General features: G+C 41.6%; 1 protein-coding gene across 1 annotated transcript in view; it reads right to left on the reverse strand.

Moving 5' to 3' along the window:
* Positions 1 to 504: 504 nt before the first annotated feature.
* LOC134649135 (partitioning defective 3 homolog) overlaps positions 505 to 17,398 on the reverse strand; it is a 47,286-nt gene continuing 30,392 nt past the window's right edge. Inside the window, exons 2-5 of the mRNA XM_063503849.1 lie at positions 10,342 to 10,545; positions 2,172 to 2,327; positions 1,138 to 1,310; positions 505 to 760 (exon numbers count right to left, since the gene is read on the reverse strand). Of these exons, the coding sequence (XP_063359919.1) occupies positions 505 to 760; positions 1,138 to 1,310; positions 2,172 to 2,327; positions 10,342 to 10,545 (789 nt within the window). The remainder of the gene's footprint in view (positions 761 to 1,137; positions 1,311 to 2,171; positions 2,328 to 10,341; positions 10,546 to 17,398) is intronic.

Here is a 17,398-nt window from a genome sequence, read left to right on the forward strand (position 1 = left end):
GTAAGAGATCAAGTGGGCGCTCCTGCGGATGCACGCTGGCGACGTTGTTGACACCCGACACCCATCGCAACATGTCTTCGACCCGGGGGGTGTCGCCCGACGTGTCCTGGCCGCAGCTGATCGATTATCTCCTCACATCGCAGAGAAGGCAACTCAGGAGCAATGGAAATTTCTAGATGAATCATAAACATACCCTCAGGTAAGAGATCAAGTGGGCGCTCCTGCGGATGCACGCTGGCGACGTTGTTGACTCCCGACACCCATCGCAACATGTCTTCGACCCGGCGGGTGTCGCCCGACGTGTCCTGGCCGCAGCTGATCGATTATCTCCTCACATCGCAGAGAAGGCAACTCAGGAGCAATGGAAATTTCTAGATGAATCATAAACATACCCTCAGGTAAGAGATCAAGTGGGCGCTCCTGCGGATGCACGCTGGCGACGTTGTTGACTCCCGACACCCATCGCAACATGTCTTCGACCCGGTGGGTGTCGCCCGACGTGTCCTAGCTGCAGCTGATCGGTTCTCTAGTAATTTCTAGATGAATCATAAACATACCCTCAGGTAAGAGATCAAGTGGGCGCTCCTGCGGATGAACGCTGGCGACGTTGTTGACACCCGACACCCATCGCAACATGTCTTCGACCCGGGGGGTGTCGCCCGACGTGTCCTGCCCGAGGGGTTCCCTTCTCGCGTCGCGGGGTAAGCTCTTGCTGCCGTAGCTCTGCACTCTGTCCGCTGCGTCTAGCCATATTCCACTCCTGTAACGAAAGGTTAAATATTGGTTGACCTTCAGAACACTTGCGGTTGGTGATTTCTGGTATTAATTTATTATCTAGCATAAATCGAGACTTTCTAGAGGCTAAACTAGGCCTTAAGGGATTTAGTCTGGTTTACTCTGACGTGAAATTGACAAATAGCTTCACTTTAACTAGTAGGTAGGTAACCTACTAGTAGGTACGTAACCTATAAGTTAAAGTGAGGCTCGCGATGTAGTATTTTACTAAATATACTTATCGCACCTATGTCTGGTGCATTTGCAGCCTGTGTAAATGTTTCATAAAGTGGAACTTGTGTTCACTTCTGCCAAACAGCATAAAAACACTAAAAAAATGGGACACAATGTTGGTACACTTACCCAGGTCCGGAGAACTGCATGGAGAGCCTATTGGTTTGCCGCTGGAAGTGTCCGGGATTGAGTCTGTCAGGGTCTGGTGGTCGACCATCCGGCAAAGGGTGCACTTTCTGTGTTGTTCTGTTGTCTTCCCGGCAGACTACCGCTGCTGACCAGCGTTTTGTCTGCTCTGTGGCCTGGAAGTGAGATATTGTTATCTTTTAATGTTATGAAAACTCAGGGTTAAGAGGAAGTCTATATTTAATAATAGGTACTTATGTAAGGAAGGAATGGAAAGATTTGCGATATCCTGCATGGTAGGCTTCCGTAGCTCAATTGATTAAGAGCAACACACGGGTTGTGCAGGATGCGCGTTCAAGTCCTGCCGAAAGCGAAACTTTTTCCATTTTTTCCTTTAATATAAAATTTGGTACTTTTGTAGTTCGAGAACAGATTTACTGTTGTTTCCCCAAGTTAAGCTCTATATCAACTGGTTGTTTCCTGCAATCTTGACCAGATTGTCCATCTAACTGGTTTGGGTATCTTGTACCGTTTTCTGTTTCGCAGTCACCACTCATTCTTTCCACTCCCGCGATTAGTGAGAAAAAAGATGAGCAAAAAGAGCATGCCAACTCCTGAATTCTGGCAACGGCTTGCAAGGCTCGCTTTATGTCGGTGAATATTTTTGTCTGACCGTTCGTTGCGGAGGTAACGTGTCCTGATGCAGGGTGGGTTAGCTGCCGCGCCGGACTTGAGGTAAGGCATCCGCGACTCGGAGTTAAAATAGGTACATAACAGTCACTGAGGTGAAGGGGTGATTTCCCCAAGAGTCGGGTCCGAGTCCGGACGGCCGCTGGCGAGGTTGTGGAAGAGTACTTCGGCGTTCCTGGGACCTGGTCGTATAGCAGCGAGGCGGCAACAGAGGGGTTTTAGTGGGTCTCATTAGCCCACAACAGGAAGTCCCACATAACCATCCCGGCCCGTCCCCGCACCGGGTGGTATGCGTAAAGCATTACCCCTCTTTAAAAAAAGGTACATAACAGTAGTATAATTATTACCGTTCGTTGTGGAGGTAACGTGTCCTGGTGCAGGGTGGGTTCGCTGCCGCGCCGGACTTGCAGCCCGTTGGCACCGTCCTCGAGGTCGGCCGCGCCCACCTCCACGCACGACTCGGAGTTGGGCACACGCATACTGCCGCCGACGCCGCCGCCGCCCTAGAAATTTTGTAAGGTTCTTGAATACTGAGGATATAAAGATTATGTAGACCCGTGTACTGTCCATGTGCTCATTTTTGCAAATAGCGTAGCGTTAAAAACAATTTACAAAATTTAGATAGGTACCTACATTTTTCACACACCATGTTTACCTAAATACTGTTGGGTTTCAATTTTCGAAGTCGATATTATCTGTTTAGCTGTTTTGATAGATATAGTCAAATATTAAATCAAGCATGACTACATTGACTACCTTGTACTGCACAATACTGCACAGTAGCCAGTTACTGGGGCGTATAGGAACTCTGTGATTACTCTGTAATGCATATTACAGTGAACGAAGGATAACAATTGTTTTCGATTTCGACGTAATAAACCAAGAATGGCTTACATCTGTTGCTAATTAAGGAAAACATTACCTATAGAAATAACTACAGAGCATCAGTGCAAACTCAGAAATAGCCTATTTACCATAAGAAACTCATGAATATCTCATAGCTGTCGTGACAAAAATACCCGAGAGCCATTTCACATAACAACTACACGGATTTGCATATGACAAATGAACTCGAACATGCGCTTGAGGCGTTGCAATAAGTGCACGTAAATCACTACATACAAATCGCTAGAGAAATAAACTAAGAGTAATAAGATAACACTGAAGATTTACTGCTCTTTTTTAACCTACGTGGTGACAGGATAAAAGGAAATGTGATGATGACGTGATCAATACTAAGATTAGGATGCTGAGTCAGAAAGTACATGTTTTTCTTATTGTGAGCCAACGCCGACTGTCGTCCAACGGACAATTAAATCTAGTTAACTGTTACGTTTTAAGTGTGTTAACGCGCTTGACGAGACTCGTAAGCATCATATCATTTTAAACCGCAAATGATACGGCACGCGGAAAAGATCGGCGGCAGACATAATGTACCTCCCTCTTTTCTTACTTAGGCTTTTTTCTTCTTAACATTCCAATACTACAATATATGTACGTAACTAAGTATAATTCTTATTTAAATTGTATACAGGATGCCACAAAGATGAACATGTCTTAACTTACACTGACATTACGTTAATTAAGAAACAATTGCTGTCTACTTCAGTGTAGGTAGTGATATCATAAATAGACATCAAAGTGTGGTAGATAATCTGGACCTGGGTGATCTAGCCTAATATATACATATTGGGCTAGGTCACCCACATTATTTATTTTTTATTTTTTAGGTATTAGTTTTAGGTTTGTAGGTAGTTTTATTTTTAGGTTACTTTTTATTGTAAGTTTGTTATTAATTATGTTTGTGGTTTTAATAAATAATATAATATACCTGAAAAAAAAATATAGATTGATTAATGTTTAAATTTCATTATCTTAACTTTGAACAATTTAGGGTTTAATTGGGTACAACGTACAACGACTTGATTAAACTCGAGAAGATTAAAATAAAACTTCTGACACACCTGGACCTTTGCTCAGGACCTACCGCGAACATTGGCGAACATTGCAATTCATTCGTTACAGCCTCTCTATCATATAAACTACTTGTAAAGTCCCTAGTTACGCAAGTAAAACAAATAATTCAAGTGTAACCAGTGTAACTGGCGGCGATTTAAAACCCAATCTCCAAGTTTAGTTAAAATGAACAAACTACGGATTGGGCTTACCCAATCCGTAGTTTGTTGGTACTTATACCTAACTCCAATAGTACATTATAAGCTTACACGGTCGACTGCGTGCTAGAGCGACTGTAATCCAGTTAGCCTACTTTCCGTTATCTACGGTTTTACTCACTACGCCGACGGCCGATTCATTACTACGGCGAATATAGGTGATAATGAATATTTAAATAGTTATTTGTGATATACATAGTTGATATGAGACGTGCCCAACTTATAATAGTTGTAGATAATACTTACAAAACAAAAATATACTTAATTATAAGTCAATTATTACATACTTGTAGAACGGCATACATTATTTCAAAACGTACCTAGTTACGGCCGTAATATAGTACTTTTTGACTGACATTGTTAAATTTTTCATGATCATAATGCTTATATGAATATGGGGATGCGATAAGCATTTGCAAAAAATATGAAGTACAAGTGTAGATTTTATAGAAAACCAATTTCGGGTCACACTATTTTAAAACTTACCGCTTGTGGACGACGCCCACCAGCACAATCGGAATAACACAAACCCATATTTAATTTCCAGCAAAAAGATTGCCTGAATTCGTTTCTGTTTGCTGACATGACACGTAATGATTTGTCGATGTTGATAATACCATTCTGCTAGTCAGCGAACAAAAAACAAGTTCCAACCTGACTATTTTTCAGGAGTTCGCGCGTCCACTCCTGTTCCCGCTAATACATATTTTTTTTCGTAAAGAGAGGGAGCAATGGTACTACCCCATACAGCCAGACACGTCACACGCATTGTGTTTTTAAACGCGCGGGAGATTATTATAGTTTGTCAAAGGACTGTCTCATTTCAAACATAGACAGAAAGAATCATACTATCTTTGTCTTACACTAGTACTAGTGCCCAAATGAAAAGAATAAGTATAGTTTTTTTTTGTTCCTATTTACTGACTAATTGGTTTAACCAACCATAATTTGGGAAAATATAGCCTGACCAGTAATATATGATAATTGTCAAGAGGGCGCTGTTATACTCATGTATAGGGTGACAATTCAGTGTAGTATGAATAAATTAGTTCCAGTGAAATTCCGCAACATGGCGCACCCTCAATAGATCCTGGTTCACCTATAACACATTAGAGAACCCAGTTAAGCTTTGGATTCTTCCGAAAACGGTGCCGTCATATTACGGCCGCTATATAGCGTTGACTGACGTCACTAGAACGTTGTCTATGTAAACAAGATGGCGCGGTTTCCTAGACAGCGTAAAGCTTTGGATTCCTCCGAAAACGGTGCCGTCATATTACGGCCGCTATATAGCGTTGACTGACGTCACTAGAACGTTGTCTATGTAAACAAAATGGCGCGGTTTCCTAGACGGCGTTACGTTACGTTGATTGTCAACGTAACGTAAGATGACGGCCGTCATGACTGTTGCAGACTCTTTAGAGTTTTTATTATTTTTTCTTTGTTTTTGGTTGTCAAACGCTGTGGTCTTCTATTCTTGTAAATATTAACATAAATAATAATTAAACACACTTTACCGAAGGTAAAATCTTATCATTTAATACAGTCCACCAGTCCCATCCGGAGAGGATTGGCCCACAGAGCCACTTAATGTCGCACCAGTTCGCGAAGAACTTAAATGTCAACCAAACGAGTTGGTAGGACTGACTTCAATCAATACACGTTTGCCAACTCCAGTCACAGCAAATTTTGAACGTTTTAATGACTGGCTTCGTTTGTTACGTGCCACAGCCCGGGTACATCAAGCTGCGGCTATTTTCGGTAACATTTTGGCCTCAATTCGAAATTCGAAATCAAATAGCGGAGCGGTTCTCTCCCGCTCGCGCTGTTCATCAGCGTCCACCACTCACACACCCTTGAATGCCGACCTGATAAAAGCCGCTGAAAGGCACATTTTACAACGGATTCAATTGGACAGTTTCTCTCAAGAATTCAACTACATCGTCAACTCGAAACCGATACCTTCAAACAGCCGCCTCATCAAACTATCGCCCTCTCTGGGAGAAGATAATTTAATTTACTTGGCTGGAAGGATAAAAGCCGTAGAAGACATCGACCCTGAATCACGATTCCCGATCCTACTAGATGGTTGTCACCCGGTCGCCCGGCTGTTAGTACAGTATTACCACAGACGAGCAGGTCATGCGAATAACGAATACGTCATTAATGAACTAAGGCAAAGGTTCTGGCTTTTGAGGCTCCGAGATACAGTCCGATCAATCGCTCACAAATGCCTACTCTGCAAGATTCGCAAATCGAAGCCTATGAACCCTGTCACTGGAGACCTACCACCTCAAAGGCTCGCTCACCACCAGCGGGCATTTACATTTACTGGCTTAGACTATTTTGGCCCTGTCAATGTTACTGTCGGCCGCCGCCATGAGAAACGTTACGTGGCCCTTTACACATGCCTCACAACAAGGGCATTACACCTGGAATTGGTACACAGCCTTTCTTCAGACTCCGCCATAATGAGTTTGAGACGTTTCATTGCCAGACGAGGTGTCCCGAATACAATTTACTCAGACAACGGGACCGCCTTCATTGGAGCAAACCGCATTCTACGTCAATTCTACTCAGATGATACATCATCAACAAGAAGCAGCGACCAGAGGAATCAGGTGGAGTTTTATTCCCGCTGCAGCGCCGTCATTTGGAGGATGTTGGGAGCGTCTCGTAAGGACAGTAAAAGTGGCACTGAAGGCAACACTTAACGAAAGGTTCCCCAAGGAGGAGACACTAATAACGCTGCTGATGGAAGCTGAAGCGATTGCAAATTCTCGCCCACTGACGCACGTGTCCACAGACCCAGAGGATCCAACCAGCCTAACACCTTTCCACTTCCTAATTGGGTGTTCATCAAACCAAACCCTGCCATCGACTTTAGAAGACCGTGACCTGTTCGGCCGCTCAGAGTGGAAGAAGGCAATAAGGTTATCAGACCACTTCTGGAAACGCTGGGTGCGTGAAGTATTGCCAACAATGCAAATACGACTAAATGCAAGGGGAGATCGTGGCCAGGAACTGCAAATAGGTGATGTAGTTATTATAGTTGATGAGTCCCTGCCGCGAGGAACATGGCCGAAAGGAAGGGTAACTAATATGTTCCCAGGAAGAGATGGCGTGAACAGGGTGGTGGACGTTGCGACGGCTGGGGGTACGCTACGCCGTCCCCTCAAAAAACTAATTAGACTTAACATTACCACTTAAGGCTTAATTTAAATACTTAGAGCTTAGCTGCACGAGGGGCAGGATGTTGCAGACTCTTTAGAGTTTTTATTATTTTTTCTTTGTTTTTGGTTGTCAAACGCTGTGGTCTTCTATTCTTGTAAATATTAACATAAATAATAATTAAACACACTTTACCGAAGGTAAAATCTTATCATTTAATACAGTCCACCAGTCCCATCCTTTTCAATGACCTTGTCGATAGTTTCGTGAACGTTTTATTAGATAGCGGTGACGCCATTTTGAATAAATGACACGAGATTTGAATAAATGATTCCGTACTACGATTATTTTCCTCTTCTGATGATATTTCATCCTCCAAGTAAATTATAGATGATCAAGCAAATCTTGTCAGTAGGAAAAGGCGCGAAATTCAAATTTTCTATGGGACGTTATCCCATCGCGCCTACATTTTTCAAATTTGCCGCTTTGACCTTGGTGGATGACGGTGTGTTATGACGCCGTGGTACTTTCCACATGTCGCCACCGTAAAGACGGCCGTCTTTTGCTGCCGCTATATGACGGCCGTCATATGACGGCACCGTTTTCGGAGGAATCCAAAGCTTTACGTTACGTTGATTGTCAACGTAACGTAAGATGACGGCCGTCATGACGGTGTCGATAGTTTCGTGAACGTTTTATTAGATAGCGGTGACGCCATTTTGAATAAATGACACGAGATTTGAATAAATGATTCCGTACTACGATTATTTTCCTCTTTTGATGATATTTCATCCTCCAAGTAGTAAATTATAGATGATCGAGCAAATCTTGTCAGTAGGAAAAGACGCGAAAATCAAATTTTCTATGGGACGTTATCCCATCGCGCCTACATTTTTCAAATTTGCCGCTTTGACCTTGGTGGATGACGGTGTGTTATGACGCCGTGGTACTTTCCACATGTCGCCACCGTAAAGACGGCCGTCTTTTGCGGCCGCTATATGACGGCCGTCATATGCCGGCACCGTTTTCGGAGGAATCCAAAGCTTTAATAAATGAAATATACTTGGTCAAGCAAATCTTGTCAGTAGAAAAAGGCGGCAAATTTGAAAAATTGTGGGTTAGCAACACTACGTTTGAATTGTTCGAAAATCGCGTGTCATTTATGTCTCATCTGTGGAACTGTTTTGGTTAAGCCCCCTCTACACTCGTGCGCGAAGCTGCGAACGCGAGTGTGGAGCACGTGTGGAGTCAAGTTCGCAGATCTGCGAAATCGACTGCACACTCACGTTCGCGGCTTCGCACCGCTATTCGCGTGCATAGTCTGGAGGGGGCTTTACATTTCATCGTTGTTCGATGTACATTACTGCTTTTTGTTCGTTTCCTAGGGATACCATACTTTTGTTTGCTTTACATTGCTACTGACATATCAGGGCTTGACAGACTAAGATACATTATTACAATATTTAAAATATTATTTTACGAATACAGTCTTATGATAATAAATTCAATTTTGTGAGTTTACTCTCGTACTTGAGACAGATTAATTGTAAATTGCGTCGTCATTTGCCCATTATTTTGAGACAACTTTAATTTATTGTTTTGGCTCCTCTAAACGATGGGCAGCGCCGGCCACTGCAAGGGACGCAGCCATGCGGTATAATGAGACAGCAATATCACTTGCTCCCTCTAACGCATAAATGCGTCCCTTGGAGTGGCCGGCGCTGGCCCATCGTGTAGAGACTGTAGAGGAGCCATGAATGCAAATAAACACTCGCAAGATGCTTTTGTCACTAACTTTTGAATTTTATTACAATATTTCTTGTACAAACGAAATATATTAGGTACCTACAGTCGTAGTCGTTTAACGAGATGCCTACTGTGAGTGTGGACAAGTATATACAGTGTGGAAAGATAAGTCGGGCCCTGGAGGGAAACTACCTTAAATCCTTAAGCTGGCTCATTTTACTTAATGGAGACATTCCTTTATTTTTAAAAAGAAACAAAACTGCATTCAAATTATTTTTCTTTTTTTCTTCAATTTGGCTTGTCTAAAAAAATCTTGAGTACTAAATATTACATTTTATGGATATTTTGTACGACAGACGAGTTTAAGACCTAATGTTTTTTGGAGAAATGTTATCATTAACATTAACTGTATCGACTAGTAGAATAAAATTGCGAGTTTTTATTTTTTGGAATTTTTAGTCGGTTCGAGTCCCGGGCGAGGCAAGCGAGTTTTAGAAAATCTTTGAATGCAGTTTTGTTTCTTTTAAAAAATAAAGGAATGTCTCCTTTAAGTAAAATGAGCCAGCTTAAGGATTTAAGGTAGTTTCCCTCCAGGGCCCGACTTATCTTTCCACACTGTATAATAGGTACCCTAGCTTAATAGAGTTAGACCAGGAAAAGTCTGCAGCGATTTTGATAGCCCACGCAGAGCAAATGTTATTTTAAACGTCAAGCTTCTATGAAATTATGGCGTATACATAACACTTGCACTGCGTGGGCTATCAAAATCGATGCAGACTTATCTTGGTCGAACTCTATTGTATTATTCAACTATTTGTAGCACGCACAGGCTCTAGGTAATTTCTATTGTTTATAGACCGAGGTATTCTTTTGATTGTTTTTTGTGTTTATGTAGGAACGGTATGGTTCAATTTTTTTTACCTTAATCCAGATTGAGACGGTTACTGCCTTCGAGCAACTAATAGGGATTAGGGATTTATTGCCATTTGGCAAGGATGGTAGGTCGTGTAAGTACGCCATTGTGGGGCCAAAGTAAACTAAACTAAGTAAACTAAGTAAACTTGCTTGCAGAGTCGTAAATCATTACTCATTATAGTTCGTTTTTTTTAGCATTAGAAAGAACTTGCAAGAAGGTAAGCGATCTTGACATGTCTTTTAATTGAAAAACGCTTTTTAAAAATCAACAACTATTACTTATGAAAGCAGAAGAATAGAAATGATCGTATTAGATTCATAATTGTTACATATTTGCCGTAACTTATTTTAAAAATGTGTTTTTCAATTAAAATACACATCAAGATTGTTTACCTTATTTCTAATGCTAAAAAAACGAACTATAGGATGGCCGTCTCGCTCGCACTCTCTTTATTCTTTAGCACACAATATTATTCAGGTCCTATAGTGACAGTGATGTGTGTGTACTCACTCGGAACATGTCCGGGGACGCGGTACCCGCGCTGGAGCCGCTGGCGCCGTCGGCCTGCGCCGCCCGCGGCGCCGGCGCCTGGGCTGCGCACTCGGCGGTGAGCGTCTCGCGGTCGTCCGCCACGTCGCGCACCCGGTCGTCCGGGTCCAGGATGCCGCCGGAGCTGGCGCGCAGCGCTCGCACTCCCACCCATGTTTCGGGGCCCTGGGAGAGAGAGAACACATGTTAGCTGAAACTCTCGCACAAGTTACACACGCGCCTGATGACAACTGTCAATTTGATCTGGTTCCTTAACTACTAGCGTAAGTAAATATATTAAAAACGGGTCACTCACGTATTTTAAGTCGAAAAACGCTCGACATGTTTCGAGCGTTTTTCGACTTAAAATACGTGAGTGACCCGTTTTTAATATATTTACTATGTCTTTGTCTCACGGAAGTTTTGTTATTAAAATTACTAGCGTAAGTTTTAAATATGTACATGAAATGTCTACACTGTCTACAGGAATGAAAAGAACTACTAATACTAACACTAAGCTAGTTTTGGTAAATTACCTTTGACCACGTTAGAGTAGACGAAAAAAAAAACATATAGGGTACCACACCACATGTTCCATGCATGTTTCTTCTTTTTTTTTAATAGTAACAATTCTGCAATCAATATGTGTATAAAATAACTGGTATATTAGTAATTAATGGGTGTATTTCATTTGTAATTTCATATTATGAAATAAATAAATCTAAATCTATTGCTGTATGAAAACGCCAAATTGTAACATTGCGCTGTAAAATCGCGTTTTGATCTGTCCCAGTTTGTATCGTCATATTCGTCATCCAACTGGATAATATCAGATACCGTTAATCTCACACTGCCGAGAGGATTACTTATTATTGCCTATCATTACACAATTTACACACTCGGCATGACATCGCGTGCTCCAAGTGCAATCACCGCATAACGGCCGCGCTACGAATTAAAACCCAACAGTTAAGCTGGATTTCCGAGCAAAGCGGCTCTGTCGCAACGGCCGCAGCGTCAGAGCCGCTGCGTCAGTGTCGCAGCGGTAACTGACGCAGATACACTTCCGAGCGGCGCGACACCGGCGACAGTCGCAGTTGTTATTGTTGTTGGTGCAGACGCGTTGGTATATGATGAACCGATCAATTATGAAAATATTATTAGAAGAAGAGGAGGATGACGATTTTTAGCTTCGCTTTTATTATAGTATGGAGCGAAGCCTACCCAACTCAATTTTCAAAAATAGAAAAGTTAAAGGCACTAATAGCATCTTGATAAATAAAAAACCGGCCAAGTGCGAGTCGGACTCGCGCACGGAGGGTTCCGCACCATCAACAAAAAATAGAGCAAAACAAGCAAAAAAAACAAGCAAAAAAACGGTCACCCATCCAAGTACTGACCCCGCCCGACGTTGCTTAACTTCGGTCAAAAATCCCGTTTGTTGTATGGGAGCCCCACTTAAATCTTTATTTTATTCTGTTTTTAGTATTTGTTGTTATAGCGGTAACAGAAATACATCATCTGTGAAAATTGCAACTGTCTAGCTATCACGGTTCGTGAGATACAGCCTGGTGACAGACGGACGGACGGACGGACGGACGGACGGACAGCGGAGTCTTAGTAATAGGGTCCCGTTTTTACCCTTTGGGTACGGAACCCTAAAAACTATTTAAACGAGAACAATGAAAAATTCAGGAGCTTTTGTCAGTTATTTTAACAATGTTACATGAAGAACTTGCGCCAAAAACATCAAGAAACTACGAGCGATAGTAGCGACTGCGCGACAGCGCTTGCGCAGACATAACACGGCCCCTATCGCCGGGCGATACGACGCGGCGGCACTGTCGCTGCGACAGTGACGCTGCGCTCGGAAGTAAGTTCATACATTTCCATACTGCATAATACTATCGCTCTGTCGCCGCGTCAGTGTCGCTGCGTTATTGACACCGGAGCCGCTTTGCTCGGAAGTCTACCTTTAGCAATGCGAAATTAGCATTGACAGTTGTATAATAGACTCACGGAGTGGGGTTATACAATACAATACATAGTTATTGTAAGAATAGCTGTGACAACTGAACTAGATGGCGCTGCTTGACAGGCTTATCGTTTCCAAATCTTGCCTCTTCAGAACGACAGGTCTCTTATAAACTTTTGCCTTATTGCTCATAATAAGCTACGAGAAAAGTGGCTATCCACGTCACGTCACACCACAGAGTTAAATTGGCCCGTATTCTTAGTTACCATACGGCCAAAAGTAAGGCGGCGTAGATAAACAGCGCCATCTAGTTCAGCTACAAACGCTACTACGATAAATTGTTCCCACACGTTATCATTTGAGAACTATGCATGGTTTTACAACTGTTTAACACAAGTCGTATAGACGTACGAGTAAGTAGATAAACTCTTGATGTGAGTATGAGTACCGACGGCCACGTGTACGTTTGTCTGTTTTCGAATTCTGTATTTCTTTAGTAAACAGGAACGGGAACGTTCCCACGCACCTGCCTATTGAGAGACGTGAATGCGGGCTCACATTGTGTCGTGCTCCGCTCGTTTTGTCTCACTTGTCAGCTTTTGTCCGTCCAATGATCTCAAAAGGCGGATTTGAAAACATCTATTGATCTATCTGCGATGTATGGATTGAATTGCGAAGACGGTGAAGCGTCGATGATGTTTTTTGCAAAGCCATTCACCCGTGATATCACAAAAGCGGCGAGATCTTGATAGAAATTAAATTAACGACTTTGTCTTGCAGAAATTATATATTATATATTTACCTATTAGGTACTTTAGAAGAGTTTTAGTTTTAGCTTTGACGTTCGAGAATTCGAGATCATACTCGCAATAAGCTAGCTTACACGTGCACACATAATGAGGGCTTTTGGCTATTAGAGGAGTACACTATACGTGTTATGCAAAGACCCTTTCCAAGTCGTAACAGGAAACTGAGAAAATGTTTTCATGCAACGCAAAGGGCACTAGCATCTGAAACACGGACCATATCACGTAACTTCATTAAGTTACATGCCATTGCATGCTTACTCTTTTTTAATCTGTTTTTAGGTAGTGCCACATAACAACTTTATTTATCTACCTACTGATTGATAATGTATAGTGTGTATAAAGGGGCCCACAGATTACCAATCCGCCGGACGATATAAGCCTGTCAGTTGTTCGGAACTTTGCGTTTAACTGACAGGCTGATATAAACTGGTATTCAAATAGTGCAGTTTAATCTGCTTTATAAAATCGTTTGTCACACTGCCTCGCACAAACCCTACCAGTCAGCCGTGCCATCTTCTAAAATGGATACGCCAAGCTGTGTCCAATCGTCCAATCACGCGACAATCGCAACAATGTATGTACTTATAATGATAAAGTGTTCCTACCCAACTGACCGTCCTGCGTTTGTCGCGCTCCCTTGCCGCGGCCAGTCGCGCGATCTTCTTGAGCCGCGGCGGGGGCACGGGCACGCCCAGCCCCTGCATCGTTCACATCGTCCGACAGTCCACGACACTTCACCACACTCCAAGACAATCTCAACTTGCGTAATCTACACGTTTTCACTCACTTTGCACAAAGCCGTGAAACGCGCAATTCATCATTGGATAATGATCATTGGTTCCATCAAACACTTATTGTATCGAAGCAAGAGGATTACATGATACATTGAATTTTATCGCCTAGGCTATTAGGACTATCCTTAAAAGTCAGAACCTACCTATAGGTACCCTAAATACTCTTGAATAGCTAACCGATACGGATTAGAGCTCGTCCTTCACGCTTCACCGCCCCATGTCAATCGTTCCGAACAGATGCTACTCTTGAAAGAACTGATTCATTGCTAACATTATATTATACACTTGTCGTACGGTTAATTGCACATTCTACCATTCATGGCCAAAGGTGCTCTGAGCTAACAATGCTATAAATAAAACATCTAGCACTTCTCTCTTTTTAGGTTTGATAAAGTATAAACATGACCCCGATAATAGAATGCGCGGAAACTTAGACATGTGATAAATCTTAGACAAGTTTTCTATAAAAAAGTTAATGTCGTCTAATGTTCTCGGCGATAAACATGAACAAACTGTTAACACGCTATGCTACGTGGTAGACTCAGGTAAATGAACATTAGTAAACCTTATAGTAATGAGACATAAGGTCTTCCGATGGTCAGTGAAGTGGATTGATGTTAGTTCATGCAACATGAGATGCCATTCCGAGAACGCGTCTATTCCGCTGCAGCAGCTGCGCGAGCGCACGCGATGCCGTGCTTTCTCGGAACTATCTTCGGACATATGCTTACTTCCGCTGTTACCTTAACATTAACCTCGTATTTTTTACCCGGTAACTAAATTCAAGTGTTTAAATCAATTTTCAATCCGAGCGCATCGCAAATGACGCTACGCTTTTCGAATGAAAATTACCCGTCTCATGGATTCCATTCCATCATTAGATGCTCTGGTAAAACAGGGTGTTCATATTCTACAATTTTACTTTTCAAATTTTATATACTGACGCGATCTCTTGGATTGGTATCCACGGAAGACCATGCAGTGTCTAGGTATGTAGGTACCCGAAAGATACCTTGACATCAAGTTGAGTGGAGATTTTAGTGATGCTTTCAAAATTACATGTTTTATATTCATAAAAAAAGTTTGGACGAAAAGTAATCTAAAGTAACAACAAACGTAACTAATTGTAAACCTCAATTTTTTGTAAATCAGTTAATTATAACTGGAATATTTAGTTAAGTAATGTTTATTCAAGGGCTCCAATTTGTCCACTCCCAAAGAGGGTAAGGCGGCGGAAATGCAGTTATGGGCAGAGTTATGCGTTGAATGATAAGCGATGGCCATGCGTCAATACTAACCGGTTACCCTTATTGATCCAGTTACAATAAGGACCGATTATGCATAGTATGCATTGTGCTAAACTTGGAAGTAAGTGGCAAGTTATTGAATAAATATACGTTCGTGTTCCTACCCCAATATTTGTACTTAGTGCTGTTGTAAATATTGACACAGAGATTTACAAACACATTAGATTAGAGATATAGTTTCCAGTAAAATAGGAATTAGATACTATAGGTTATACTTAGTTATATATGAGACAATTTAATCCTGTAATATGTTCTTTATGTAGATATCAAATCAAATTTGTTTCAAGTACCTAATAAAAAAGGGGGAGATAATAATTTACTCTAACATTTACAACGGGTATTTTTCACAATCGATGATCTAAGTATACTCTATAGGTATAAACTCTAACTATAGTTAAGATCTGTTAGAATCAAACTACTGGGTAGCGGTTGACGGTACGCCATACCGCTACCCAGAATAATAGAGGTGGTAATAAGAAACAGCTTTATAATAAAAACTGTAGGTACAATCTATCTAATAACAGATCTGTCGCCTAATATGACAAATTACCCGCTCACAACCAGATGGTTGTACTTTTTTATCTTAATGTAGGACACAGATGTTATTGTATTAGCTTTAAACAACAGCCTGCTTTCAGTTATTTTAGCAATAGCTCCCACGATCTCTACATGGTTGTATATAGCCAATCAATCTCTGTCACATGTATTTATTTCAGCAAACATGCCGTTGAGTGTAAGCCAACGTGCCTTAAGGCCGTTTGACGTGAAATTGTTATGCAAATATCGGTTGTGTGGCTAATGCAGCCGAGTGCGCCTCTCACGTTGCAAAACGGTTTTTTAAAGTCACTAGAGCTTGACCAGCATCAGCGTGATAATAACTGTCAAGGTAAAAATATAACTTTTGTACAATTCTACATAGTACCAACTTCAAAAACAAAGTCAAGTAATTGGAGTTTTCTATAACCCTGTCTGAATAGCAAAAAAATATACTGGATTTATCACAAATTAACATGAGTTTCACAAATTAACGCATTCCGCACATTTCACCGCAAATCCATTATTCGAAAAGCACGAAATGTTCTGTAAGTTTCTGAAATTTTCAAAAACCTTTCGCAGACTAAAAACTTCATTTTACGTTAGTCTCGAAAACTGAACGTTCCGCACGCCGGCCGACTTCGCGCGCGACTCCATCATGACTGAAGCCAAGCCGGCATTAGAAAGATCGCATAATACAAATAAACGATTGCTGAGGTTTTTTTCTCCAATCCAAGGTTTGTAAAGCATGCGAAACGTAAACACGAAACGGCTCTATCTTATAAATGAATTAATGAAATGACGCAGGATTTAGGACCACAATGGCCAGATATTTTGGGGCTAAGTGTGGAAACCAGAGTCCATAACGGCCATATATCAGGGAACATTTAATTACTAGTTTTAATAAAACAACATCCGCGAGACACGGACATATTAAATATATTATAACGGGTCACTGACGTACCGAGAAGCATTATCGGGACTATCGGAAGCACGCGTTGGCGGACCGATGCAGACTGACTCGTCCGGAGTAAAACGTGCCGTGCAAATTTCGACTTAAAACACGTGAGTGAGTTTAATAATGTATTTAATAAGCATTCGTCAGATAAAAAAAATCATCAACTAAGACAAATTTGTTACCTAAACCCTAAACGTATTGTTACTTATTGATCAATTAACATAACTATCTCGTCTAGGTAGCAATTGGAGAGTTAATTGAGGTTAATTTGAGGCTCAAACATGTTCTCTGCTAAACACGTGTAGTGGCTTAATCTTGATGTCCTGCCTACAAAAGCCTCTTCTAATATACTTAGCCGTTTGCCGTTTACAGGGCTTCTCTTGCATGTACTAATCAGATTTTGTCTAGAACATTTTCAATCAGAAAGCGAGGCGTAGATATTTAACGCAAACATTGCTGAGCTACCAAACCGAAAACCAAAACCGTTAAAGCTGCATACAAACGCCTTATAAATGCTTTTGCTTACACATTCTAATGAACGATACTAATGGGGGCAGGTGAGTAAAAACACATATGGCGCTGTTAGCCAAATATGAATCTAGGCGGCGATGTAGTTAAACACATAACTGGGTCTAATACTAAGCTCTGACTAACGTTTGTTA

The sequence above is a fragment of the Cydia amplana genome, chromosome 6 (assembly GCF_948474715.1).
Source record: "Cydia amplana chromosome 6, ilCydAmpl1.1, whole genome shotgun sequence".
Lineage (NCBI taxonomy): Eukaryota > Metazoa > Arthropoda > Insecta > Lepidoptera > Tortricidae > Cydia > Cydia amplana.